The following is a 27,712-nucleotide window of genomic DNA, read 5'->3' on the forward strand; positions in this document are numbered from 1 at the left end:
CCTCACAAAACAAAAAAGCAATGAAAACAATGAATGTGTGCAATATCTTTAAAGTTTTTAAGTGAAATTATTGTCATACTCTCGCGTGGTCTGTTTTTCTTATTATTTATTTTATTTTTTAATTTTTAATTTTATGTTTGTTTTGTTTCATTTCTCTGTTGTCCTTTTATGTTTGGCATAGCTCTTTGTTTATGTTATCACTATGCTTCTTCTGTATGTAAATGTTTTTAATGTTTTCTGCTGTTACTATGTATACTGTCATTTTGAAATAATAATTAAAAAAAAGAAAAAAAAAGCCTAATTTCTTTGTATTTATGAAAGAAATGGAATTATATCTGTCAAGAATTTCTTCCTCACAAAACAAAAAAGCAATGAAAACAATGAATGTATGCAACATCTTTAAAGTTTTTAAGTGAAATTATTGTCATACTCTCACGTGGTCTTTTTTTATTATTATTTTATTTATTTTATTTATTGTGCTTTTTTTAATTTTATGTTGGTTACTATGTATACTGTCATTTTGAAATAATAATAAAAAATAAAAATATAAATAAATAAATGAAAAAGGCTCCAGTGTTTAGTGGGGGAAAGTGTTTCTGCCTCCTTCGCTGTCCACCACTGTGCCTGAATAAAAATACAACTTTAACCACCAGATTTTTCTAAACTTTTACACCCACTGTCACCACTTTTATCCATCTAAACAAATTGACAAATTGTGCTTATAATAAATAAAAACACACCATGATTTATTTTCATTTTACGGTTGTTTTCAGACACGAATAACGGTTACCATGATACGCCGCTGCCCTGGCAACCAGCTAGCAACCTTAGCGGTAGTACTGCTTGTTAGCTTAGCTTAGCTGCCCAAAATACCTCCCTGAAGCCTTGTATCTCTGTATGGAAGCGGTCAGCATCTCTAACGGGGTGAGGGATTTATTACTGGCAACACACTGACCAATGGTAATGTATTTATAATGTACTGTTGCATGTTTATGTTAAAATAACGCGAGTGTAACGCTAGCTTTTATGCTACAGCTAAGTTAACTTCTCTGTCTGACCCCTTTGAAGGTGTTTTATTTTATATATCGGTGTAGCTAACAAACACTTGATTTTTCCACATGTAGCTACTAGATAGCATCTTCCTCAACAAGTGTTCACTGAATGTCTGAGGTTAGACGTCTAGTGCATTGGTGTTGTGGTTTAGATAGTAACTTAAGACTACGTGGCACTGACTGGCACTTCTCAAGTCAATAATTGGATGTGCCAGTTTTCTTCAGCTGAACAAAGACAAAACTGAGGTCGTAGTTTTTGGAGCCAAAGAATAAAGATTAAAGGTTAGTGCTCACCTACAATCTGTGATGTTAAAAAGCTCAGACCAAGCCAGAAATCTTGGTGTAATCATGGACTCTGACTTGAGCTTTAACACTCATATTAAGGCAATTACAAAGACAGCCTTCTATCACCTGAAGAATATAGCAAGAATTAGAGGACTGATGTCTCAGCAGGATTTGGAAAACTAGTCCATGTATTTATCTTCAGCAAACTTGACTACTGTAACGGCGTCTTTACTGGTCTTCCTACAAAATCTAGAGAAGACAGGCTGTGTCAGCTCTGTCCACAGAGACAGGTAGAGAGAGAGAGACAGCTCTGTCCACAGAGACAGGTAGAGAGAGAGAGACAGCTCTGTCCACAGAGACAGGTAGAGAGAGAGAGACAGCTCTGTCCACAGAGACAGGTAGAGAGAGAGAGACAGCTCTATCCACAGAGACAGGTGGAGAGAGAGAGACAGCTCTGTCCACAGAGACAGGTAGAGAGAGAGAGACAGCTCTGTCCACAGAGACAGGTAGAGAGAGAGAGACAGCTCTGTCCACAGAGACAGGTAGAGAGAGAGAGACAGCTCTGTCCACAGAGACAGGTAGAGAGAGAGAGACAGCTCTATCCACAGAGACAGGTGGAGACAGAGCAACATTTCCTGCTACAATGTAGCATATATGAAGAAATTAGGAAATTTCTTTACAAACATTAAATGTAAACTCCCAAGATTTTGATTCCCTCTCTGACCAAAATAAAATACAACATCTACTTGGAGAAAATAGTGTCATCGCCATAGAAGCTGCAGGATATGTCAGTGCATGTCACAGCCTAAGAGACAACCACAACAACACATAATAGATGTAACTCACACTCTGCCTTTTTTTTTTTACATTTATCCTTTGATATTGCAATATATTGTTATTAATAGTTTTTTATTTGTTTGTTTGTTCTATTGACACAACAAACAGTAATTACTTCTTTATTGTTTTCTTCCATTTACATGCATGTTCTTTTTTAAATATCTATATATTGTAATTTGCTTAATGAATTGTATATATGTATATATATATATATATATATATATATATATGTTTTTGTTTTAATTTTGTTCTTTTTTTATTTTTATTTATTATTGAATTGACGCCTTGGTAATATTGTTCACCTGACAGTCATGCCAATAAGGCAAAAGGAACTGTACTGACTTGGCTTTGGTGTGTTTACTCTCTACCACTTGTAGGTTCATGTAAGGTCTCTCCGGGATATAATGAGGAACGTTATTGTGCTGTCACTGCTGCTGCTGAATATACATCATGTCAAATCAGCACCCAAGGGCGTCACTGCCAGTCTAAAAGCAAAGTGGAGCATGACGCCTTTCCTCCTGGAGACAAGGTACTCACCCCTTGGACAGGCATACTCATTTTTAACAGTCTCTTCTGCACTATATTCACTTTTTTTAATAGTCTGTATCACAGCTGTTACCCTGCACTATATTCAGTTTTAACAGTTTTCTTGTATTTGTATATATTTGTATTTTTATATCTGGTATATTTTTTTGTACTTTGTACTTTGCACTACTAACTTTTTTACTGCCTTTTTACTAACATGTTTTGCACTATGGAACTGTGATGCTGGAAACTTGAATTTCCCCAGGGATCAATAAAGTTACTATCTATCTATCTATCTATCTATCTATCTATCTATCTATCTACTGGTATCTGGCACTCACACCAATCTGCAACAAGCAGGGCCGTAACCAGGATTTTAATGTTAGGGGGCTCTAAATGAACCCTATACCCCCCTCATATTTTCATTTAGTTAATTCTGCTCAGTTATAGTTTCTATAAATTCAGTTTCCCAGCATGTAGGTCTAAATGTCTTTTCAAAGCCCATTGCCAGGCCTAAAATCCTGGTTACTGAATCTTTTCTTGTCTTTCTTTCTTTCTTTGTTGTCTTACAAGTAGTTTAATCTAAAAATATCGAGTCTAAATAAAAATCTGGAGTCAGCCTATAAAAAAGCAACAATGTGTATGTTTTTAATGGTTAAATAAAAACCAGGTTGTTCAAACATTCAAATTCCCACTAAAATACAGAGAACTTGACCTCTCATGGGCCATGGCAATAAATACAGATATTATTCAGAGTGTTTGAACTAGGTTTATCAATCGATTAAAATATTTAATCGCGATTAATCGCATGATTGTCCATGATTAATTGTGATTAACCGCAAATTAATCACACATTTTTTTTATCGGTTTTAAATGTACCTTATAGGGAGATCTGTCAAGTATTTAATACTCTTATCAACATGGGAGAGGGCAAATATGCTTTCTTTATGCAAATGTATGTATATATTATTGGAAATCAATTAAAAACACAAAACAATGACATATATTGTCATGAAACTCTCACAGGTACTGCATTTTTCCTCATTAAAATGTAGTGCAAGTTTGGAGCATTATTTAACCTTCTTCGCGACAAGCTAGTACGACTTGGTATCAATGGATTCCTTAGGTTTTCTAGTTTCATATGATACCAGTATCTTTACTCTAGCTTCAAAACTGATCCTGCTATAACCTGCGAAAGCCTGATTGTATTAATGTGTTGGAGAAATTAGTGGCGTTAAAAGGAATTTGTGTAAACGCATTATTATCACGTTCATTTTGACAGCCCTAGTTTGAACATAATTTTGTTTCTTGTTAATTGCTTCATATTCAAGTGGCTGGGAACGACTAGAAGTTATAAAAATTGTGTATTCATTGGGGAAAAAATATTAATATATTGACAGATTCCATACCAAAAGACATAACAATTCTGTAAATAAGTCCCCTGTAGTGGATTATAACTTTAGTATTCACTTTTCATATATAATGGACTTAAATAGCAAGCAAAGTAATTTTGTTGTTGTTGCACTGTTTATGACTTACTATGTATAAAGTTATTTTTTTATGGGGTTACTAGACATTTTGGTCATCAATATGTGATTTGTTTTTTTCTTGTGTGTGAAAATATTCTGATTGTAACCTACTGCTTGCCTTTAAGGTCTGTGTAATGCTGTGTGATACTTCACAGTGGACATTATGGAACCGAGACTGGGCAGAATTATTACCAGAAAATATGAAATGATTATGGTCTATAGCTTTAAGTAGTTACTTAGGTACATACTGTGGTCACTGAATAATGCTGACTAATACTTTACTCTTGTGCAGCGAGTTTATTGGAGAAGATGGGAATGAGAAATTCTGGCAGTTTGTTGACACTGTGAAAGAGCTCACTGTATACAAGCACGGAGGTATGTTGTTTGATTCCAAAATAGATTTTAAATACTTTGACACATGGACAGGTGTGCGTCTTTTCTAAGAAACCTCATTATTACTAATGTTGATGTGTCTCACAGAATCTGTGCGCTCGTACTACAACCTGATCCTCAAGAAGGCTGGCCAGTTCCTCACAGATCTTCAAGTTAATCTCCTCAGATTCGCTCTGGCCCTACGGTCATACTCACCAGCTGTTCATGCATCCCAGCAGGTATGTTGTGATCAAAATAGTATGACTATTTCAAAACCTTCTCAAGAGCAGCGTGGGAATATTACGGCATGCATGTATTGTCTGTTAATCCTATTCTTGACCCAGGTTGCTCTGCAGGCCTTACTTACAGTTTTCTCGATTTCTACTGTGTGAAATTCTACACATCAATAACTCATTTTCCCAAAACAGTATTTGTATATATCTGTGGTTTCTCACAGAATTTAAACGTTTAAGGTTAATTATCTGTGATTGATCCAGTGACAAACAGTTAGTGTTGGTGATCAAAATCGAAAAGACTGCTTTTTGTATTACTCTCAGATGCATTTGTCAACATGCACATTGTGCATATTCTTATATGCAAAACATTTTTAGACATAAATGTTTAATAAATGTCAATCTGACCATGTCTTAATGCCAAAAGAATTAATAACAGATCAATCTTTAGGTCCAGTAAATTGAATTAAATTAATAAACCTATCACATGTTGTCAAATGTAGATTATTTACAAAAAATCCCTAAATCCTGTGTCTCTGTGTCCTCTGGTGCTCCTAATGGCATCTGCAAGATTTCACAGACCGGAGGAAAACAACCAATCAGAGCCGAGCTGGAGCCTTACTGTCTAAGAGCGGCTGTCAATTACTTGCAAACTCTGATCAAACGGTTAAGCTAGGCAGCGCTGTTACTGTAACGCCTATTTCTCACCTCAAATGTTTTCAGAATCATCTTGTAGTGTACTGTTTAGCTGTAAAATGAAATAGTTTCTGACCTGGCAGCCATGTTGAGATCAGTTGAGGAAATACCAAGCACCGCCCACCAGCCGGAGCACAGCCAATAGGAACGCTCAATAGAAACGCAGTCTCTCTCTGAAATTGTTTAAAGCCTGAAAACAGAGCCATGAGGAGGTGCAGATGTCTAGTTATCTCTCAGAATAGTTGAATTACAATATGCTGAAAGGTTATTATGGAATTGTTGCCCAATGATGCCAAACATATTCTGCCTACTGCAGGTTTAAGTGCTTAATGTAAGAGAGAGCAATACATGAAAGGTATATGCTGATTATCCTGTGAAACTGGTGTTCATATGACATGAATTTTAAATGGATACTACTCAGTTGCCTTAGGGCTAAATTTGACTTTAATACTGAGTGACTCTTAATGAAATTTCAGTGCACTCTGTGTACATAGTTCTTTAGCCTTTTAATTGTCATGGTCTCAGATATGATAAGGAGAAATTCCATTTTGGTGACAGCAATGCACTGGTTGATGAAGTTCTCTAAAATGTGTTAAACTTGAATGAATAATGGCCTTTTGCAGCTGAAATGAGGTGTTGTGCTGCACAGTGGAAATTGTGGAGAATATTGAGAATAAATCAATCAAGTGAAAGATTTATCTATGATTAACCTTGGCCCAAGTTAAAGAGTGATCCTGGCAGTGCTAGCGTCATGTTGTGGCCAGTGTGTTCTAGAACAATCCTTCACTCCTCCACGCTCTCTCACAGATAGCCAGTGATGAGCCTCCGCCTGAGGCTTGCCCTGCCTTTGTCTCCATCCATGGTCAACATAGCTGCAGTACCAAGGACATCAAGAAGCTCCTGAAGGCAGCTGCAGGCAGGTAACACAGAAGTCTTCCCCCTTCGTGGATAAACTCATTCTGTAGAGCAGAACAAGATACAAAGTTTACGGTTATTTTGTTATAAAAATGTTGCTTTCACCGACTGCAATTTGCCTGTAATGAACACCAACATGTTTTTGATACAAATCATTTTTTTTAAATTGAAATATCTTTAACAACATTTCCAAACGTTTGCAGGCCAAAACCATATTTATACAAGAACGATCACATATATCCAGGGGTCAATAAAACAGATGTGCCAGTCGTGATCCTCTATGCTGAGATTGGAACCAAGAAGTTCACCTCGTTTCATAAGGTGCTGTCAGAGAAGGCTGGAGACGGCACACTTATATATGTGCTGCGGCATTTTGTAGCGGTGAGTAGCAATGCTTTTGCAGCCATTTTAAAGTGGTGTTCCACTGATTAAATGTCTTTAATAATGAATGTGGTTTCCTGTTTGTGAAAACGTTATCTAGAAATCTAACTTGTGATTGTATCTTTTGTTTTTCACACAGAAGAGCTCTGTTTTAAAGGATATAAGGCTTGTGATAGTCTATATTTTTCTTACCGTCAACAAATCCCATGAAAAGATCAAAACCAACAATCTATTTTACTAACACGTATTGCCTGCGCAGCCAAAGCCTATTATAGCTTATTCCTCTGTGCCAGAGACCTCCATTGTTTCATCTTTACTTTTGATGATAGCACTATTGCAGTGATACAACAGTGACATATTATTCCTTTTAGTACATTCCTCAAAATCTAACTGAAAACTCAAGAACTAACCCGAGATACAGACGCCTTTGATGGAGTAAAAGGTGCTTTTCTTTAAGAAGTCTGTTGAAGAAAAGCAGAGTGTGGGTGTGAAAGACTTCTGATGTTGCCTGTGAAAGCACGAGGCAGCGCTTTGAATCTGAGTGACATTAGTGTCAAGGTTGAATGTCAGTGAATCTGCTGCAGTATGTGGGGGCACATGTGCTTCTTGTTCCCTCTGGTAAAAACGTGTTATAGTTAATAACTTTCACTGGCTGTCTGGTTTTGAAAACACGTAAACATGGGAGATACACATCAAACACAGTTGAGGGGATAATATATAGACATACAATACATGGCCAAAAGAATTTGGATACCTGAACATTACAGGTGTAGAGGAGAATAGTTGCACACTCGTAGCCATGATGCAAAAAATTATTTGATAATTTACCAACATTTCAACATGACAGTCTTCTTCAGGGTATTGGCAAAACGTGAAGCCATATGTGAAGCGCTAGGCACTGGTGTTGGCTGATAATGTCCGATTTGCAAACGGCATACTGACTCAACCAAACGGTGTTTGATCAGGTTCAGGTCAGTCAAGTGTTAACATTTTTCTTAATTGGAAGGAGCCTAGCCCAAACAATGAAAAACAAGCCCAGACCATTACTCCTCTCCACCAAGCTGTGCAGTTGGTACTGTCCAGACCATAAATTGTATATAACAATGGACAACGCACCTCCACTTCCTCCCATTGTACAAAAGTGAAGCCAAAATATCCCGGATACGGTAGCTGCCAACTTCTGATTTTTACGTCATTTGGAGCCAGAGTCTGCGCAGTAGTGATCGGACGCTGGAGCCGCGGTATCATAGTCCCGCCCACACGCCCACCAAGCCAATCGCGAGGCGAGCACGGCCACACTTGGCATTGCACATAGTGATGTTAGGCATGCGTACTGCTGTGCAGCCATAGAGACCCATATCGTGAAGTTCCCAAAAATACGGATCATGTGCTGATGTTGCATCCCGAGGCATTTTGGAACTCGGTGACGACTGCTGCAACTCTTGCAAGTTAAGATAATTTCTCGGGCGTCAGCATTCAGCCTACTGCTGTGCAGCTAAGCTGTTGTTGCTCCTAGGCATTTCTGTTTCACAATAACAGAACTTACAGCGTACTGTGGCAATATCTAGCAGACCAGAAATCTGATTAACTTATTGGAAAGATGGCATCCTATCACAGTGCCATATTGAAAGTCTCTTCACTGTGTGTAGCCCACTCTACTTCCAATGTTTATGAATGGAGATTAACCTGTCTGTGTGCTTGATTTTATTGCCCTGCTAATTAGTATGGTCGTCCACATAATTTTGGCCATGTATTGTATATAGTATGGGCAGAAAGCATCCCCCATGGGATGGATCTGCAGACTTGATGATTATTGTCACAGTACTTTTGACAGAAATGTACATGTAAACAAAACTCTACACTGTTCTCCATTTAAGCCGTTACTGTGCCTCTCACTGCCTGCAGGAGCCAAAGCCTCAAAAGATGCTTTTATCTGGGTATGGTGTTGAGCTGGCTATCAAAAGCACAGAATACAAAGCTGTGGATGACACCAAAGTAAAAGGTCAGCTTGTGACTTATCAAACATTCTGTGCTGGACTTCGCTTGTGTCCAAGGCAATAAAACACAAAGCTTGTGCTTTGCAGATTCAGTTACAAACGCTGAGGATGACAATATTGATGAAGTCCAAGGGTTCGTTTTTGGAACGTTAAAGTAAGTAGCTTAAATGTAACCTTACATTTACCATGAAGATTTTTTTCTTCTATTGTATTTTCTGTTTTTACTGCTGGGCATCCTGTGCCCTGTGTTACTTTATAAAGAGATAAAAAAGAAATCCTTGATTGTATTTGTATCTTCCTTTTTTTCACTTTCCTCTCTTAAGAAAATCTCACCCTGAACTCCAGGAGCAACTCGCCGACCTTCGCAAACATCTCCTGGAGAGTACCAATGACATGGTCCCTCTCAAAGTGTGGGAAATGCAAGGTCTCGATTTTCTATTTCAGTTGTTCAATTTATTATAAGGGAAAAAAAATCAACACAGGAATGTATGATTACTGCAATGCAAAATTTGTTTTAGCTTTTGAGTTATTGCATATTATACCATTTGTGGCTGGGGATGATTTTATTTTGTATTGTTGTCTTTGACTTACAGTTAATAATTTTAACACCACATATTGAATGTAATTTATTTTGCATGTATTTAATTTGTGTAAACATAATGTGCACTCGTAGATACTGTATAAATGTTGATGATATCATTATTTAATCTCCACAGATCTTAGTGTGCAGGCAGCTGCCAGAATCCTGTCCGTGCCAAAGTTTGATGCTTTGAAGCTCATGCGAGACCTCAGTCAGAACTTCCCGAGCAAAGCCAGGTCAGAAAATTCATCTTATTTTCTCTTTCTGGCTGACTGGCTAACACATTTGGTACCATTCCAAAAATCCATATTTTTAGGAGCCCTAGTCTGTGATACAATGTGTGAATCCAGGCACAACAAATGATGTTATTAAAGTGCACATGAAATATGTCTTTTATAAACGCATTTGTTTGAGCATTATCCACAATACATACAAACTTCAATACAGAGATCTAATCAGCTTTTTGATGTTTGCTTATTTTGGCTCAGGCAGCTTGTAATAATACCAAAAAGTGCTGAGTAAGAGTTAGGTGTTTATAGGGAGTTGACTGAAAACGTACCATCTTGAGGACCCACAGGTTTTTGGAGATTAAAACTGGCATTTTACTGCCGGCTTGGGACGTGCTAAAAGCTGATGGTGACTGTACATGTTTTACTGTTCCCACAGATCACTGACAAGAGTGGCCGTAAAGCAGGAAATGAGAAAAGAAATTGAGGAGAACCAAAAGGTGCGATATAATAAGCAGCATTTCCACATGATGGTGCAGGAGGTTTTCTTTGATAACGTCCTTAGTTTTATTTTAGACAATGAGTCTCTAATCTGTATCTGAAATACAATTCCATAACCTCAAATGTGAAATTGTATTTTCTCCTAGTCTCTGCACGCACTTTCTCTCTTCTATTTACTGATGTAGACTCTGTACACATCTTTTCTTGTCGAAAGATCGGACATTAAAGGTAGAATCGCTCATTTAAGGGTTTTGGCGTTCGACTAAAAACTTTGAGCTTATTCTTTCAGCGTCTCAGCGAGACCATCGGTGTTCACCCGGGAGACGGGGAGCTCTTCATCAACGGACTGCACATTGATCTGGACTCTCACAACCCTTTCAGGTAGGAACCCAGCAGGTCTGCCTGTGCTCTCCCCAGGAAGCCTCAGACATATGCTTTGGCTCAGTAATCCTGTTGCAACAAGATCAGAGTTTGGTGCACCGCAAAAACCACTGCCACACAGCTAATATGTATAAAACACTAACCTGTGATTTTATATTTACAGCATTTTAGACATTCTCAGAGCTGAGGCCAGGGTCTTGGAGGGGCTTCATAACCTCGGCATAAAAGGAGAACATCAGGGCAAGCTGCTGAGGTTACCTGTGAACGCTGTGGATGACAGCTATGCCTTAGATATCAGACATCCAGCTATAATGGTGAGTCCTGTCCAAACGCATTATTCTTCTGGCCCAGATCAACACTGCAGGTGTTTTTTCTTCTTTGTGTACCAGGGTGTAAATATCAGTCATCCGGCTATTGCAACAGTCTCGAGCCTGCCAGAAACTTCAGGTATTAATTGGGAATTCAGCCAAGAATCAAATTAAAAAAACTTTTCATTTGCCCCTCTAGCCATTTTAATATTCTATGTACTATAAAAATGTCAAAGAAATGAAGAATTTAAGCCTTTCCACATAAAACCAAGAGGTCTGTCATTTCAGCTTGTATCTCCCCTTCTAGATACGGAGAATATGTGGGGAGGCTTGTACCGCAAGTCACAGAGAGAAAGACCACTGTTAGTGCCAGATTGGCCAGAGATGATGGATTGTTTTGCATCTATGATTATGGTCATTTATCATAAAAAGCCATATCTAATAGCTTACTGATGGTGGGTGGTAGAGCTTGATAACAAGTGTACATGTTAAATGTTGTGCACGTCAGATCAAGCATATTTCTGTCCACAGAACTGTTCACTTATGTGCCGTGCAACAGCTTTATTTAGGGCTGCACAATCGATCGAAATTTTATCAAAATCGCAATATGGCCTACTGCACTTTTCATATCGCAGCAGGTGCAATATTTGTTAAAAGCGAAATGTGTCTCAAAATACAATTTTAAATTAAATAAAATATAGCTTTATTCTTACGCATGTAATTACCTCTTTATTGAGCAGGTAGGATGCTCTACTTAAAGCACATTTAAGTTGAATCTGTACACCTTTTACACCTTAAATAAATATAAAGATATAAAGCTGTTAACAGGAAAGAGATTATTCTTTCAAAAGTTACCTAATGTAACACTGCAATATCTTGGTGCTCCTGACAAATAACAGGATACACTTATCACCATGCTCGTTAATGTCAAGTACAGGATGTAGTTGCTCTTTGAAATTCAGTTATGCTAGCATTGGATACCCAACATTTATGAATGAAAGTTTTGAATTTGGAGTTGTGGGCGGGGGTTGCTGGTGAAGGTTACAGATGCACAGTGCAAATGATATCAGAGTAAGCCATGTATTGTAACTCATTGTCTCAAATTGTGTCATTAACGCGCTTAACCGAAAAGTCTGTATTTACATTTATTTGATAGATACTACGTCATTGAAGAAATGTAAAAAAAATATAGAAAACACAATTCTACTAGTCTGAATTGTCCTTGAGTGAGGTACTTAATCTCAACCTTTTCCAGGGTTGCTGTTCTGTTGCTTGTACTTAACTCATGAATATCATCATTTTCACCCGAGCCTTCTTTTTGTCATGCACTTTCCAGTGGATAAACGACATAGAGAATGACCCACCGTACCGCAGCTGGCCGACGGGTGTACAGGAGCTCCTCAGAGCCACTTTTCCTGGAGTCATCCGGCAGATCCGACGCAATTTCTTCAACCTGGTGAGTCTGCTGAAGGCCAGAAACGCTGCAGGGTAGTGGTGATAAAGGGAATGGAATTGAGAAAGGTCTCCATTGTATTGCAACTGTGAAACTCTTTGGATGCTTCTGACTCTTCTCTGCCAGACTAGATTAAATATGTTTTGTCAAATTGCGAGGTATTTGCATAACATTTCAGTTAGTACAGTCAGGCACACTCTCACAAAAGAGAAAACCCTAGAGAGTACATTTTGAATACTTAACATTGAACTGTCTGGAACTGGGTGTATTGATTCAACCATCATCCAAGTTGGATAATGAGTATTGGTAAATGTATTATGATTCAGATTTGATGATGATGCCTTTGTCAGGTGCTGTTCCTAGATCCAGTACGGGAAGAGAGTGTTGAGCTGGTGAAACTAGCAGAGCTTTTCTACAAGCACAAGATCCCCTTGAGGTTGGTGCTGTTATTTCTAATGTAACCTCCACAGCTGTTTACATGTTCCACTCGTGGCATTTATAATCTCAACCAGGTAGTGATTCTCATTTCACCTGCAAATTGAATACTTGTTTTTTTACCCCTTTTCTATAGAATTGGATTTGTGTTTGTTGTCAACACCAAAGATGAGATTGATGGCTTCTCAGATGCGGGGGTTGGATTTTTCAGACTGCTGAATTACATCGCAGACGAGTACGATTTATCCCAGGCTCTGATGTCCATGGTCTCTGTAAGTATATCACATTTATAAGTCTCTGTTGTTTTAGAAAGCTCTTCTTTAAGAATAGCTAAAGCACACTCGCCAGCCCATATCTCTTCGTGCCTCAGAAGTCAGTTGTTTTATTGTGCCTTGTGTTCCCGTGGTTTGAGACATTATTGGACTAGATGAGTCAGTGGGATTTTTGCCTCTGGTATCAGCTCTTTCAAATAGAGTTGGGAATTATTGACAGTCGCGGAGATCTGAAGACAGTGATCAAATCTGTTCTGACTTGCCACTCTCTTGCAGTTGTACAACAAAGTAGACGTGGGGGAGACGCTGTCTGTTGATACAATCTCTGCTTACCTGAAGAGAAAATTCCCTAAAGCCAACGCTGAAAGGATTCTCGGTGTAGAATCCGAGTATGATGACAAAAGAAAGGTAAGGAAATAAAATAAAATAGCTCCGTCTTGTTTCTTTCCCTTTATCGGAAGTAAGAATAATTACCTGCTAAATAATAAATTAGGAGCATCCAAGGATTCAATCCATGTTTCGTGTGCTCCAGGACGGTACCCTCTTCTACAAAAAGAGTGGCCTGGGTGCTCTGCCACTGGCTTTATTTAACGGAGTCCCTCTGAGCCCAGATGAGATGGACCCGGACGAGCTGGAAACCATCCTCCTGCAGCGCATAATGGACACCACCACCGCCTTCCAGAGAGCTGTCTTTATGGTACGACAGGCCTGTAGGGAATAACCTGCGAAACCTGCCAGGAGTAGAACCTTTAGATTAATATACATAAACACTTATATGAGTGAATTGAAGTGGAGAAACCCTAGATAATTGCACCAATAGCAGTTCATCCATGCTTATAGTATGCAAGTAATATTTCACATACTAGCCTGGGGTTACTATAAGCTTGATATTAAATAGTGGTTTATTGCAGAAGCAGACAATATGATTAAAACTTAGTTAACACTGTGTGTTTAACATAATGGGGTAAATCATTAAAAGCATATTACCTAATTGATTAATAACCAGCATCATTTTTGACATTGCAGTGTGCAGTCTTATAATTTATAGCATGTAAATATTCCTCCCTAGCCCTCTATTCTTGTATTTGCAGACACGTTTACACTTCACTGTTAGCTGTACAGAAATAGGCAAGATCCAGTATGTCCTTATGGACTGATGTTGTCAGTGACTCACTATCATCTGTTTTGTCCTCTGCCTACAGGCTCAGTTGACCGAGGGCTCAGATGTGGTGGACTATCTCATGGAGCAGGCCAACGTGGTTCCCAGGATGAATCCTCTTATTCTAAGCACTGACCGGAAGTACCTCGACTTCACTGCCAAACCAGGTGACCTGTGCTACTCATCTTAAACTATCCATTATTCATTAACTGTCTCTTTTTTCTAATTTTTTTCTTTCTTGCTTTACAGTTGTAGATGACTGGGAGGACACAACTATGTTTTCATTCTTTGACTCCAGAGACAAAACAGCTGTCATGACTAAGAGAATGAAGTACTTTACAAATAACGGTAAGAAGTCACTTATTGTTATTTTATGCCTTGGTTTCCTAATTAACACATTTTCAGATGCACACCATTTCATTTTCAGTAACACTTGCAACAATATAAATATTCAAGCATCTGGATTTTGTCACCTAAAGTGGAATAACCATTCTGCATTTACTTGTTGAAAATCTGTAAAATGAGCAGTATCTGAACAAAAAATTAATCCTACACTGCTTTACTGATCTATGAAAGTGTGAAATTGACCTTTGTTAAAGCAGACAGGCTTGCGCCTCCAGCGAGATAATTGCTGGGTCTGCTGACTGGCTTCCGGCCAACAGTCTAAATGGTCGTCAGAGCTGCATTTCACTGCTCGGGCCTGGAGTGTAGCTGTCTCACTGAGGCTGAGGAGGCTGATTGCCATCCTCCCTCTGCGGACTAGTCGACCGGCTGACTGCCTGCTTTTCTGACTGACTGATTGACTGACTGACCGGGGGGGATCTAACTATGACAGGTGGCACAATTCTCCGCTATTATACTGAGCTCTCAGTATGTCTCAGATGTTTCAGTCTCTCTCACCTCGTGCACCCAAACTGAACATTCACTGTAACAACTGTACCTATTTTTCCTTCTCACTTTCATCTGATTCTCATCAGTGCATAAGCATGAGCTAACCCTTTTAAAGGATTAGCAGCTCTTGCTAAATGCCACGTAAGCATTTAGGCTGACATTGAGATAAAAAAACAAGCACTCAAAATACATTTGCCCTCCACTGGTACTTCTCATTATATAGCAGTTTATTGTACAAACGTCAGGAAACTGCAGCGGACTGGTCTTAATGTATTTTAATGCTTAAATTGAAATGCCATGTGATATGTATGTAGAGTTTAGAGTACAACAGAGTCATTGCTCTTTTACCTTAGATGACGATGGGATGAGTGCTGTGACCATGTGGATAGTCGGAGATTTTGAGAAGGTCTCAGGAAGAAAACTGTTACACAGTGCCCTGAAACGTGTGGTGAGTATCATCTACTCTCTGTCCTGCTCACCTCTTCCCATTCTTTTAACCCATCATTTACTTTCTTTTAGGGCTGTCAAAGGTAATGCAATAATAACGCGTTAATGCAAATTCGTTTTAACGCCACTAATTTCTTTAACGCATTAACGCAACTTGCGATTTTCAGTTTTAAAGCTAGAGTGAAGATAACCTAAAGAATTCATTGTTATCAACCATGTCATACTAGCTTGTTGGGAAGGAGGTTAAATAACGCTCCAAACTTGCATGGCCATTTTCAATGGTTTCTATGGGTACCAACGAGTCTCCCCTTTACAGACATGCCCACTTTATGATTATCACATGCAGTTTGTGGCAAGTCATAGTCAAGTCAACACACTGACACACTGACAGCTGTTGTTGCCTGTTGGGCTTCAGTTTGCCATGTTATGATTTGAGCATTGTTTTAAATGCTAAATGCAGATCCTGTCTGGACAATATTTGTCATTGATTTGTGTAAATATATGCAAACATTTGCATAAGGCAAGCATATTTGCCCACTCCCATGTTGATAAGAGTATTAAATACTTCACAAATCTCCCTTTTAAGGTACATTTTGAACAGATAAACCATCATGCAATTACATATTTTAATCGGTTGACAGCCCTACTTTCTTTCTATAAGGGAACATTTTGAAAGACATGATCTACAAATGTACATATACTGTATGGCATGTGTTTATGTGTGTTGTTGTATATTATGCGTTAAAAGCATAAATACCGATATGAATCTTGCAGCTGGTGTTCCTGCAGATATAAAACAGTAAATCTAACATCATTTTTTACTGATTAGGGCTTAAACTAAGTCAATTTATTCTGAAAATGAAATTTCTGCATGTATGTCCTCCCAAAATCATCAATACAGATGCCTCTAAAATGAAATATTCACTGTTGATACACTACAGATGTGTGATACAGCAAGCAGGCATTTTTTCTGTCATGAAAAAAAGAAAAGATTCCTTGCTGTTAAAATAAGCAGAAAAGGAGAAACCTTTACGGTTACTTTTAAGCAATCAACGCTCTCTTTTCCCAGTGCTCTCTCTCAGTGACACCTGCGGTCTGTGGAAATATGAGAATGTGTGATATTTGTGTGAATTATATCACTGCTGTGTTTGTGTGTGTGTGCAAGCAGAAGGCCAGCCCTGGAGTGCGTGTGGGGGTGATAGATAACCCCAGCGGAAAGCCCAGCGAAGATAACACTGTGCTGTACAGGGCTATCTGGGCCTCTCTCCTCACCCAGAAGAATAAGGCTGCAGGAGAGTTTGTGCAAAAACTCCTGAAAGAGGAGAGCGGCCAGCTCCTCCAACAAGGGACCAAGATAAAGGACTTACTGATGCAGGTAAAGGAGTGATTAAGGAATGCAGTTCTGTTTTTTTGTTTTGTTTTGTTTTGTTTTTTCACATCAGAGACAATCAGTTACCAAACATTTGATTCCCATTTTTTTTCTACATTTCAAGCATTTAGTGTTTGTGTTTTTTAATTACATCAAAGTAGTAAATGTGCGTCCTGTGTTTTAGGTACAGCTGTGCAATATATTGATTTGCTGATTATATTGTGACATGAGTCTAGATGAGGTCTTGAATTGTCGTTATTGTTACATGATATACATTTTTGCATAGTTTGCCCGTCCTCAAGGCCACATTAGTTTCATTTCTCATAATAACTTTGTGTTTGAATGTCTTCTCAAAGCATCAATAGTCATCTCTATAATAGTATCACAATAGTATCATATTGATATACTTTTAGATCAATATTGAGATATTTGGTAAGCAACAACTTCAAACCCCAAAAATCATTTAAACATGACTATCACACATACACTCACATTAACAATGCAATGCAATTGCAATTAGCCTTACTTAGCATTTGTTCCAAGTTATTCATGCTCTGAAACATTCTCATATTGTGGTGTGGTTAGTATATTATGTTATTTTAACCTGTGTGAACTAATTATCATAACCAAGATGACATGTTCATATTGGAGTGTTTTTTTATAGCGCGTGTGATCTGCGTCCTGACTGACAGAAAGGAACGGTTCACATGATCACAATTACGAGTAGGATATGTGAAAATATCTCCTACCTGCCACCGCAATTTGCTGAAATGTGTCAACACGAGCAGGAAACGGAGACATTTTTCTGATGCCAGTAGTCGAGGCTGATTAGCAAATTACAATTTATTATCTGCTGTGTTAAACACATGAATGCCTTTGAGCTGAGGTGGTGAATAAATCCCATCTCTTGTTTCTTCTGACATGACAGGAACGTGTCAGAAGACCCACAGCCGGCAAAGTAAAGAAGCAAACATAAGAACAAAAGTATAGTTTGTGTGACACAAAAAATCAAATTGACAAATGAGATGCCATGACAGTTATTTAAAGATATTAGGAGTGGGCTATGTGGATACAATCTTCTGCCATGGTATGTGTTATTTCATATTATGATATTGATATATATTGTCACATAGTTCATTTTCTTTAAATTATTTAGACATAAAATAACCAGAAATGTTTGTTTTAGGCTAAACCCGTGTTAGAAGTACAGTACCTGAGGTACTTCATCACACTGCTGCGAATTCCTATAAATCCAATACTACCATAAAACAGTCCTGCTCACTGATTTGCAACACTGCCTGCCATGGACTAATACAACCAGAGCTATTAAAGGGATAGCTACCTAAATGTAAACAGTATGTCAAAAGCTCCAAGAGCTGATAAATATATATTGTCTTTGTGGTATACTGCATCATATCAACCAATCCTAAAAGATATGCAGGACTACAGCATGAGTGTTACTGTGTTGAAAGTAAGAAACACAATCTTTTGGGTTTGATTATTTGATTGTGCCAGTGAAAGGTGCATCTGTGAAATGTATCTCTGCAAAAGGGGAGAAATGTTATTCAACACTGATATATCTGATAACGTTTTATGCAGATTTGATGAGCATAATGGCAAAAAGGATGAAAACAAATGTTGGATATAACCACTTAACTTGAGATTTGTCTGTCACTGCTTTCTTGATTCAAGTGCACAGTCGGGGGTTGGGGGGGGAAATGGTGATTGATGAGCCCATCTTCTCATTCCCCTCCTGAACATCAGCTAACAGAATACATTTAGAGCACGCGTGATGCTCCACAGCCTGTGGATGCCAAGGCAAGCGGCCTACTCACTGTCAGTTCCACTTGATCTGTCACAGGGGCCAGCACAAGGCGGGGGGCTCCACGCGCTGAATCTTTAACTTAAAAGTGCTGGTGGATACCTGGTCTCCAGGACCTGATGAAACAGCCGAGCTCCTGCTCACCGTTCATGGTTGTGTAAGCCATACGTGTTCAGCCGAGCCTGACCATCACTCTGCTGCTGTAAGCAGTCTACAGCCACTAGTGTTCTCCATCCTGCAGTGTGCAGTATCCACCCACGCAGCATTACACACAAGAAAACAAATTCTCAGGCGCTAATCAACAAATCAGCTGACAGGAGAGCTCCCATCTCTTCCATTAGGAATAAGTCATACAGCATAGGTTGCATGTGGGACCGACCAACCATAACAAACTGCCCTTCAATTATACCAGCCTTAAACAATGGGGAGAGAATGGGCTGGAAATAGCAATGGAAAGATGGGTAGGAGGTGGCTGTGTGAGTTGAGACCCAGAGTCGAGGGATATGAGTTTATTATTGGCTGCCAGACAGACTTGCTGACTGGATTGTGCTGACATTATTGCTATTTCACCTGTTCTCCTGAGGAGAGATGTTGGAGAAACTAATAACCTGACTCCACAAACCCTCCACACTCCCACACCTAATTTGTTATAGACAAAAATGGCAGAGGCTTAATTAAGAGCGTGGTATATTAATTACAAATTGATTAATCTCATTTTCACACGTGCTTTTCTGACAGCTCGGTCCTCTGGCTGAAATATTTCATGTTTGAAAAACTGCAGTGATTGCGCTGATGCAAGGCATCATTGATGTTGCGAATAATTTGTTTTCCTCACATACATCATTCCCGACGCCAATGCATCACTCAGATTTTGTTTTGGACAGGCCGTAAAGGGAGAAAGGTCCTTGAGCTAGTCTATTGGATCTCGCAGTACATCGCAACTTCAAAATGTGAGCCAACAATGCAATCAATTTATCCAACATCCTAAACAAACTTTTGCTATTCTGCTCTAGGGCATGGACGGAGATGCCTTTGAGAAAAAGTTCAACACACTGGAAGTGGATTTTATTCGTAGTCAGCAGCTGTTTTGTCGAGACGTCCTGAAACTGAGCCCTGGGCAACGGGCAGTGATCAGCAACGGCAGGGTGAGTGGGCATGAACTCCAACACAGCTCAATTAGCGTATTCTCAGTTGAATATTGATTCATTGATTTCCACCTAGAAAGTTGAATAGACCACAATATGTGGTCAGAAAGGCAAAGCATTGCTGCTATTGTTTCATACAGTGAAGTAGGATCCTCTAAGCCACTGCACTTTGGAGGATTTTCCCTCTTGTGTTTTCCTTAGTACTGTCAAATCAGCATGAATGTTCCTCAAAGGTCACAGGTGGCACAAACTGCGCTGTGCGTGTGCGTGTGTGTCTGTATGTGCTGACTGTATGTGTGTACAGAGCTGATGACTGATGTCTCAGCAGCAGTGATGCTGACAGCCACGGATGAAGAGGCCAGCCTCTGAGATGGCAGTAACAATTAATATCATTTTACATTCCTCTGCTGCAGTGGCACGACTCCCAAAAATAGAAAGGAGGAAAACACAGGCACCGTCACTGAATACCACGACTTTAAATGGATAAAACACTGTGTTACAATCCTAGTCCATTTTACACCCCCTTGGCAAGTAGTAAATAATGTAATACATGCAGAATGGGAAAAGTCGTGTTCTGACTGCATTATTGTCTTCATGTTAGATCCTCGGCCCATTTGAAGAGCAGGAGGAATTCACTGTGGAGGATTTCCAGTTGCTGGAGAAGATTACACTGAGCGGTTCTGCAGAGAAAGTCAAAGCCAAAGTAAAACTGATGGGGATGAAACCAAAGCAGTATGTTTGTATTTTTCTTTTTCTTTTTTTTGCCTGGTTATGTGGGAGAAACGGCCTCTTTCTTCAGTTTCTCAGTTAGAAGGAACAGTGTGTAGCATTTAGGGGGATCTGTTGGCAGAAGGACTGTCAATCAATTCAAATATTTAATTGCATGATTGTCCATAGTTAATTGCAATTAATCACACATTTTTTTTATCTGTTCAAAATGTAACTTAAAGTGGCAATAGGCAGTATTTTTTTGGCATCATTGAGCAAAAATTCCATAATAACCTTTCAGCATATTGTAATTCAAGTGTTCTGAGAGAAAACTAGACTTTGCGTTAGTACCGCAATAACTTTGACAGCCTTAGTTGGCAGTAACGGAGTTGTAATAGTAATAAGTATGTTTTCTTTAGTGTCTAATTACCTGAAAATAAGAATCATTGTGATTTTGTTAGAATGAGCTGTTTATATCTACATACGGAGCAGGTACTCTTCATGGAGCCGGCCGCTATGTTTCTACAGTAGCCCATAACGGACAATCCAAACACTGGCTCTAGATAGGGACATTTGGGTTTTTGCGTCAGCCACCGTAGTTCTCCTCCACGCTTGGCACACGGGAGGAGTTTCAGTTGGTTGCATTCTGTAACCTCATCGCTAGATGCCTCCAAATCCTACACACTGCACCTTCAATTGATTTATGAGGCTACCTTGTTAACAGCTTGACATCACATCATGTGAGCTCTGTTTGACATCTTTCCTAAAACGTAGCATTAATAAATGATGGACTGACCCTGCTACACCTCTTTTCCCCTCAGCGCCAGTGACTTGGTCATGAAAGTTGATGCCCTCCTAACTGCAGCCCCCAAAGGAGAGGTCAGGAGGGACGTCCAATTTATCAAAAACAGCCACAGGTGGGCAACGTTATTTTCCTCTGTTTAGTGTCGTATTGGCTCTGCCGTCTCACTGGGAAGTGTTTACTCTCCTTTTGTTACAATGGATCTGAAAATTGCTAAGCCATCACGTCAAGCAGTGCAGAAAGGCAAATCTTTTGATTTGCGGTCCTGCTGAATAAGGGTTGTATAACCTTGTGTTGCTGAATCCGCTTTGGCATTCTGTTCTCCTCCTCAGTGTGCTCCATCTCTCCCCACGTGAAAACGAGGTGTTCTATGATGTTGTGGCCGTCGTTGACCCGCTCACTAGGGAGGCACAGAAGATGTCCCCTCTACTGATTGTAAGCTGGATTCTTCTCCTCTCTTCTCCATCGATTCCTAATACAGCAGGGACACTTTAAAATCCCTTTCACTGAAAGGAAGGGTACAGAAACGCAATGCTTGCCAAGGTGCAAAAGTTTAGATGGAAATTTTCTTTTTTTCTATCCTCACTTGATGCTATGATCACATTTTCATGGTTATATTCTGTTATGCACACGGTTTATGCTGAAAGATACTGTAGCTTCCAACTCCTTAAAAGCATTTATTGAGTCGGTAAAATTGATCAGAAAAATAGTCCCATTCTTTGTGAGCTAAAACAAGTATGCTTATTTATTTAAAGTTATTTAGGAACAGTCTCCTCAGTGGGCTTAGTTTCACTGAATCTCATTAGCTGTCTGCTGCATCTTGCAGGAGGCTCGCTGTGGTGAAGAATTTGACTTGGGTGAATATGAAAATATGACTCACCATGCCTTTACAGACAGCCAGTCAGACAGCCACCTTCAGTAGCTGTTTGCAGCGTACACTTTTCAGTAGTGTACTGTAGTATGCAGTAGAAATTGTGATGACAGTATATCAGCAGCACGGCTGATTTTAAGGAAGGCAGCTCAATGTGCTAACCACTGAGCTTGACCATTGTTATATCATGAAAAATGTTATGTAAAGATATTAGGGCTGTCAAAGTTAACGCGATAATAACGTGTTAACGCAAATTAGTTTTAACGCCACTAATTTCTTTAACGCATTAACGCAACTTGCAATTTTTAGGTTGTGGCAAGCTCACTTTTAAAGCTAGAGTGAAGATACTGGTACCATATGAAACTACAAGATCTAAGGAAGTCATTGGTGTCAACCATGTCATACTAGCTTGTAGTGAAAGAGGTTAAATAACGCTCCAAACTTGCACTAAACTTTGGCGAGGAAAAACTCTCATGGCCATTTTCCAAGGGTGTCCCTTGACCTCTGATCTCAAGATATGTGAATGAAAATGGGTTCTAAGGGTACCGACGAGTCTCCCTTTTACAGACATGCCCACTTATAATAATCACATGCAGTTTGAGGAAAGTCATGGTCAAGTCAGCACACTGACACACTGACAGCTGTTGTTGCCTGTTGGGCCTGAGTTTGCCATGTTATGATTTGTGAGAGTTTCTGGACAACATTTGTCAGTGTTTTGTGTTGTTAATTAATTTCCAATAATAAATATATTAGGGCTGTCAATCAATTAAAATATTTAATTACAATTAATCTTACGATTGTCCATAATTAATCACAATTAATCGCAAAGGAATCACACATTTTTTTATGTGTTTAAAATGTACCTTAAAGGGAGATTTGTCAAGTATTTGATAGGCTTATCAACATGGTAGTGGGCAGATACGCTTGCTTTATGCTAATATATGTATATATTTATTATTGGAAATCAATTAATTAATTTGACTGACTTGCTCCAAACTGCATGCAATTATCATAAAGTGGGCATGTCTGTAAAGGGGAGACTCGTGGGTACCCATAGAACCCATTTTTATTCACATATCTTGAGGTCAGAAGTCAAGGGACCCCTTTCAAAATGGCCATGACAGTTTTTCCTCACCAATATTTAGCGTAAGTTCAGAGAGTTATTTGACCTCCTTTGCAACAAGCTAGTATGACATCGTTGGTACCAATGGATTCCTTCAGCATATTTTCCAACTCCCATGTTGATAAAAGTATTAAATACTTGACATATCTCCCTTTTAAGGCACATTTTGAACAGATAAATAATGTGTGATTAATTTGCGATTAATCGTGATTAACTATGAATAATCATGCAATTAATCGCTATTAAATATTTGAATCGATTGACAGCCCTAAGGGATTTTTTTTTTTAATTAGTATAGTAAGAGTAATGGGGCAGTGAAAGCCTTCAGTCCTTTTGTTCAGCCAAAGGCTGATGTATCTCTTGTACCTCTCTGCTGCGCTGGGCTCTACTTTGCACCCTGTTTTCTTTAACTGGGTCTCTTCTTCTGTGACTCCTGCAGGTGCTCAGTCAAGTGGTCAACGTGAGACTGCAGGTGTTTATGAATTGCAGGGCCAAGTTGTCCGAGATGCCCCTCAAGAGGTAAGCTCCAGCTCCAACAGTAATTAAATTTTCCTGTTTGGCTTGTTTGTGTATCCTCCGACCGCTGCAGACTTAGCATCTCTGCCTCGTTCCCTTTCCCTTTGTAAGATTATACTGCACAGATGCAATCTGCTTAATAACACCACCTTATTGCTTTGGGCCTCCCCTTACATCTCTAGGCAAATTGCTTACAGCTTGCATTGTTGTGGTTCAAGACATACAGTAAAAAAAAACAAAATGATAAAAAAAAAGTACAACAAATGAAGGGTTTAAATTGCCCATTAACATTCACACCACTGAATGAATGTTAGTCGTTATGTAATTTGGTTTTCTTTTTTAATTTGTTCTATAATGGGTTGAGTCAATTGTAGTGGTAGTATACTGAAATAGCTCAACTGTTTTATGTTTTGTTATGCCAAATGACAGAACATTACCAGAAAGTTTACCCTCGCTTCGGAGGGACTATTTACTGTATGACCTTTATTGACCTCAGTCAGAGACCAGCTGGAATTGAACTGATGGAAATAACTCTACCTCCCCTGAACCCATCACACTTCTTGTCCTCCTGAGTGACAATTGCCTGTAATTGACACAAATGGCTACATGGTATTTTCACATGAGAGATAGATAGGCTGGATGTCTGCAGTCACGCGGCCACTGGCTGCTCCACTAGTCCAGTATATCACAATGCAGAAACATTTAATGTTATTTGTAACAGAAATTGGTTTCTTTCTAGTACCGTCGCATTCAACCACTGAAATATGAAAACCTGGGCAGAGGACATACTCTTAAAGGCTGAAATTCTGAACAACTGGCAAGATAGTATTTGTTAAGTCATTGGTGTTGATCAAGATCCCTAAACACTTCCTCTTTGGGGAACTGATGACTATTTAAATGTAAAAAAAAATAGGACAATGCAGCTTTGTTCTGTTTTTGGATCTCTTCATAAAGAGGGGATGATCATGAGGGGATGGCATTTAGTTTAGAACAGCAGATAAGTTTTGTAACCATAAAGTTACAACTTCCCTGCTTGATGTCCCTTGCAGAGCCATAAGCCTGGTAATCCTATAGCCCACCCCTGGAGATGCTGCTGTCAGTGGCCAAACATGAATCCTATTCCGCATCAGTGGGTTCATTTCATTCACTGGTAAACTTCTCATAGTGGCAAGACCGCAGCAGAGACCACAGGGCTGCTCATCTTTCGCTCACTTTTCTTCTTGTGGAGAATTGGTCATCTCACAAATTGGAACCAGTCCAATGAAGACTGGGTTTTCCCCTGGTGTACTGGGCTTCTCCTTCTAAAATACAATCTTTCCCTCGCCACTTTCCTGTGCCGTGGTAGCCGCTCCCATCCCACCCTGGAGTCAGCAGCCCCTCTGTAACTGCTCTGTCATGGTCCACAGAAACATGGGGCTGCTGTGGCGCAGAATGAACTTTTGAGAAATCTCCCTGTGAAGAAGAAACGACGGTCTACCTTTTTGAAAATAAGAATAAAAAGAAATTAGCATTGGTAATGTTTATCGTCTGCCACGTTATCTACACTGATTATGACTCCTCGGTGTCAGAGGGCACACTGTAGAAAAGCAATTAGCTCTGTGACATCTCTGAGTAATAACGAAGAAAGGGAACACTTCTGGTGCACAGACTGCCGCACATATTTCTGTTACTGGCCGAGCAGGAACACTGGCAGTAAAAGTATTAGATTCCTCACTTTGAGGAGATTGTATATACCCAGCTGTCACAACAGAGCCCATCTCTCCCGTCCTAGAAAGGAGACGATTGCACAACATGTCATCATTTTAGTGCTTGCTTAAGAGGACTGCGTTTGCTGGATGGAATTGTTGACTCAGTCCGGTGGCAAAAAGTCCTGCAGGATATCCCACCATTTTAGGAGCTGCAATTCTCGACTCTGTTGTTGGATATTCTTTTAATTTGCAGTTATTTGCAAGGCAAGCATTTATATTTTCATCATCTCTGTTTGTCTGTCTTTGTCACAGCTTTTACCGCTTTGTCTTGGAGTCTGATGTGAATTTCTTGGCCAACGACACCGTGTCTCCAGGACCAGTCGCCCGCTTCATGGATCTCCCGGAATCTCCCCTTCTCACCCTTAATATGATCACACCGGAGAGCTGGATGGTGCAGGCTGTCCGCAGCCCGCATGACTTGGATAACATCCACCTGCAGGAGGTATCCTGCTACCGGCAATCTTATCGTTCTCACCTCTTAATTAGGGCCGCGTTGCATTCTATTAATCATTCCCCCGTTTTTTTTTCTTTCTATTGTGTAATTTGTGGTTTCGCTCCAGGTGAGCGGGGTTGTGACTGCGGAGTATGAGCTGGAGCACCTCTTGCTGGAGGGCCACTGCTTTGACCTGTCAACCGGCCAGCCTCCCCGCGGACTGCAGTTTACCCTGGGCACGAGCCGGGAACCGCTCATGCATGACACTATCGTCATGGCTAACCTGGTCAGTAACCTTTCTCTACTCAATACTAGAGTTACCGAGACAGTTTTCTTGCACTGTGTTAAAGATATATATGACATGGGTATAGTAGTTAAAGGTGCTAAATACGGGATTGAGAGCATTTCTATTGCCTCTCAACGGCTCTCAACATGGCTGGCGGCTCGCAGCTACCAGCGCTAACAGTGCAAACAATGGCAAAAGTGCTGATAGAGATACCAGTGTTTACCTGAGGGGGAACCAGAGGGTTGGTGCTACGCTTCCGCGAAGATGCCGTTGGTCAGGATGTCGTTATCAGCTGTAACTGCCGTATGAGAGCAGTGCAGTGGCCGTGACTCTTACTTACGTTACTCTACTATATCTTTACATAACAATATATATACAATAGTTGTTTGCTGCTATATTAATGCTCTGGATATCGAAATTAGCCCCTTTAACTACTCTATAGTAAGTTTCTAACAGAAACTGCCTAGTGCCAGCGTTGAGAAAACAAGTGTGCATTTAATGCTTACAGTAAATACTCAGACTCCTGCTGTTTCAACTGCCAACAGGGATATTTCCAGCTGAAAGCCAATCCTGGCGCCTGGATCCTGAGATTACGTAAAGGGAGATCAGAGGATATCTATCAGGTTCTCACGTGAGTATTCACCAGCGTCTACGGACTATTTGTAATGCCAATGTTGTCATTTCCCATCTCATTCCTCACAGACATTAATATCTTTTAAAAAAAAAAAAAGTTAGGTAATGATGCTAATTAGGCGGCTTCATCAGGAGCTCAGCATGAAGGTTGTTTTCAGCTACCTCTCCCTTTCATACCGGTAGCTATGAAACCCATCACTATGGTAACATAGAGAGTTGCTGACACTGTAGCAGCTCAAGGTTTTGATGAGTACAGGGAGTTCTGCTCACTACAGAGGGAAGAGAGACAAGTAGGAGGAGAGGGGCGCTATTAAAGAGAAGACGGAGTGGAGGGATGATTCAGCCGGTCACCTGCCATGCCATTCACCTCAGACAGCAAAATATCAGCAGCAGAATGTGTTTTAGTTTGGACGGCGTAGGTGTCAAAGGCTGCATATACTAGACAGAGTGCGTCGGCGTTGTCTAATTTCCCCGGACGAGTAGAAACAGTATTGTCCTTTGGTTGCTTTGATGCATTTTCAAACAAAATACAATTTTCCTTGTATTCTTTTAATTCTACACTTTTACTTTAATCACTTCTATGTAACATGACAAAGATAATCCCTTACTATCAAGTCGGGATAATGGCTCATATCCCAACCATGTACGTGAGTCTGCGTGGTCAACTGTAGTGCATCATACGAGATGTCCCTACAATCACAGATATTGTCCTCTCTGGCTATCCTCACATAAGATTTAGGACACATACAGCCCTCGGTTCCTCTGGAATCATATCAGACA

General features: G+C 39.8%; 1 protein-coding gene across 6 annotated transcripts in view; it reads left to right on the forward strand.

Moving 5' to 3' along the window:
* Window positions 1-660: 660 nt before the first annotated feature.
* uggt2 (UDP-glucose glycoprotein glucosyltransferase 2) overlaps window positions 661-27,712 on the forward strand; it is a 42,503-nt gene continuing 15,451 nt past the window's right edge. Inside the window, exons 1-30 of one of the 6 annotated variants that reach the window (XR_005209602.1) lie at window positions 661-924; window positions 2,552-2,703; window positions 4,521-4,603; window positions 4,709-4,839; window positions 6,337-6,449; window positions 6,648-6,825; window positions 8,731-8,827; window positions 8,910-8,976; window positions 9,146-9,246; window positions 9,539-9,638; window positions 10,069-10,129; window positions 10,420-10,511; window positions 10,675-10,825; window positions 12,156-12,275; window positions 12,623-12,708; window positions 12,844-12,979; window positions 13,256-13,387; window positions 13,512-13,676; window positions 14,182-14,305; window positions 14,388-14,486; window positions 15,383-15,477; window positions 16,645-16,851; window positions 19,681-19,812; window positions 20,414-20,544; window positions 21,342-21,437; window positions 21,655-21,757; window positions 23,756-23,835; window positions 25,833-26,022; window positions 26,141-26,299; window positions 26,845-26,930. Coding sequence is in view for 5 of the 6 variants with exons in the window: in XM_037789999.1 (XP_037645927.1) it covers window positions 898-924; window positions 2,552-2,703; window positions 4,521-4,603; window positions 4,709-4,839; window positions 6,337-6,449; window positions 6,648-6,825; window positions 8,731-8,827; window positions 8,910-8,976; window positions 9,146-9,246; window positions 9,539-9,638; window positions 10,069-10,129; window positions 10,420-10,511; window positions 10,675-10,825; window positions 12,156-12,275; window positions 12,623-12,708; window positions 12,844-12,979; window positions 13,256-13,387; window positions 13,512-13,676; window positions 14,182-14,305; window positions 14,388-14,486; window positions 15,383-15,477; window positions 16,645-16,851; window positions 19,681-19,812; window positions 20,414-20,544; window positions 21,342-21,437; window positions 21,655-21,757; window positions 23,756-23,835; window positions 25,833-26,022; window positions 26,141-26,299; window positions 26,845-26,930 (3,494 nt within the window). In the remaining variant the exon portion in view is untranslated. Of the gene's footprint in view, window positions 961-2,551; window positions 2,704-4,520; window positions 4,604-4,708; window positions 4,840-6,336; window positions 6,450-6,647; window positions 6,826-8,730; window positions 8,828-8,909; window positions 8,977-9,145; window positions 9,247-9,538; window positions 9,639-10,068; window positions 10,130-10,419; window positions 10,512-10,674; window positions 10,826-12,155; window positions 12,276-12,622; window positions 12,709-12,843; window positions 12,980-13,255; window positions 13,388-13,511; window positions 13,677-14,181; window positions 14,306-14,387; window positions 14,487-15,382; window positions 15,478-16,644; window positions 16,852-19,680; window positions 19,813-20,413; window positions 20,545-21,341; window positions 21,438-21,654; window positions 21,758-23,755; window positions 23,836-25,832; window positions 26,023-26,140; window positions 26,300-26,844; window positions 26,931-27,712 lie in introns of all 6 variants that reach the window. The other 5 variants (XM_037789999.1, XM_037789998.1, XM_037790001.1 and 2 more) reach the window with 5 other exon arrangements.

The sequence above is a fragment of the Sebastes umbrosus genome, chromosome 13 (assembly GCF_015220745.1).
Source record: "Sebastes umbrosus isolate fSebUmb1 chromosome 13, fSebUmb1.pri, whole genome shotgun sequence".
Taxonomy (NCBI): Eukaryota; Metazoa; Chordata; class Actinopteri; order Perciformes; family Sebastidae; genus Sebastes; species Sebastes umbrosus.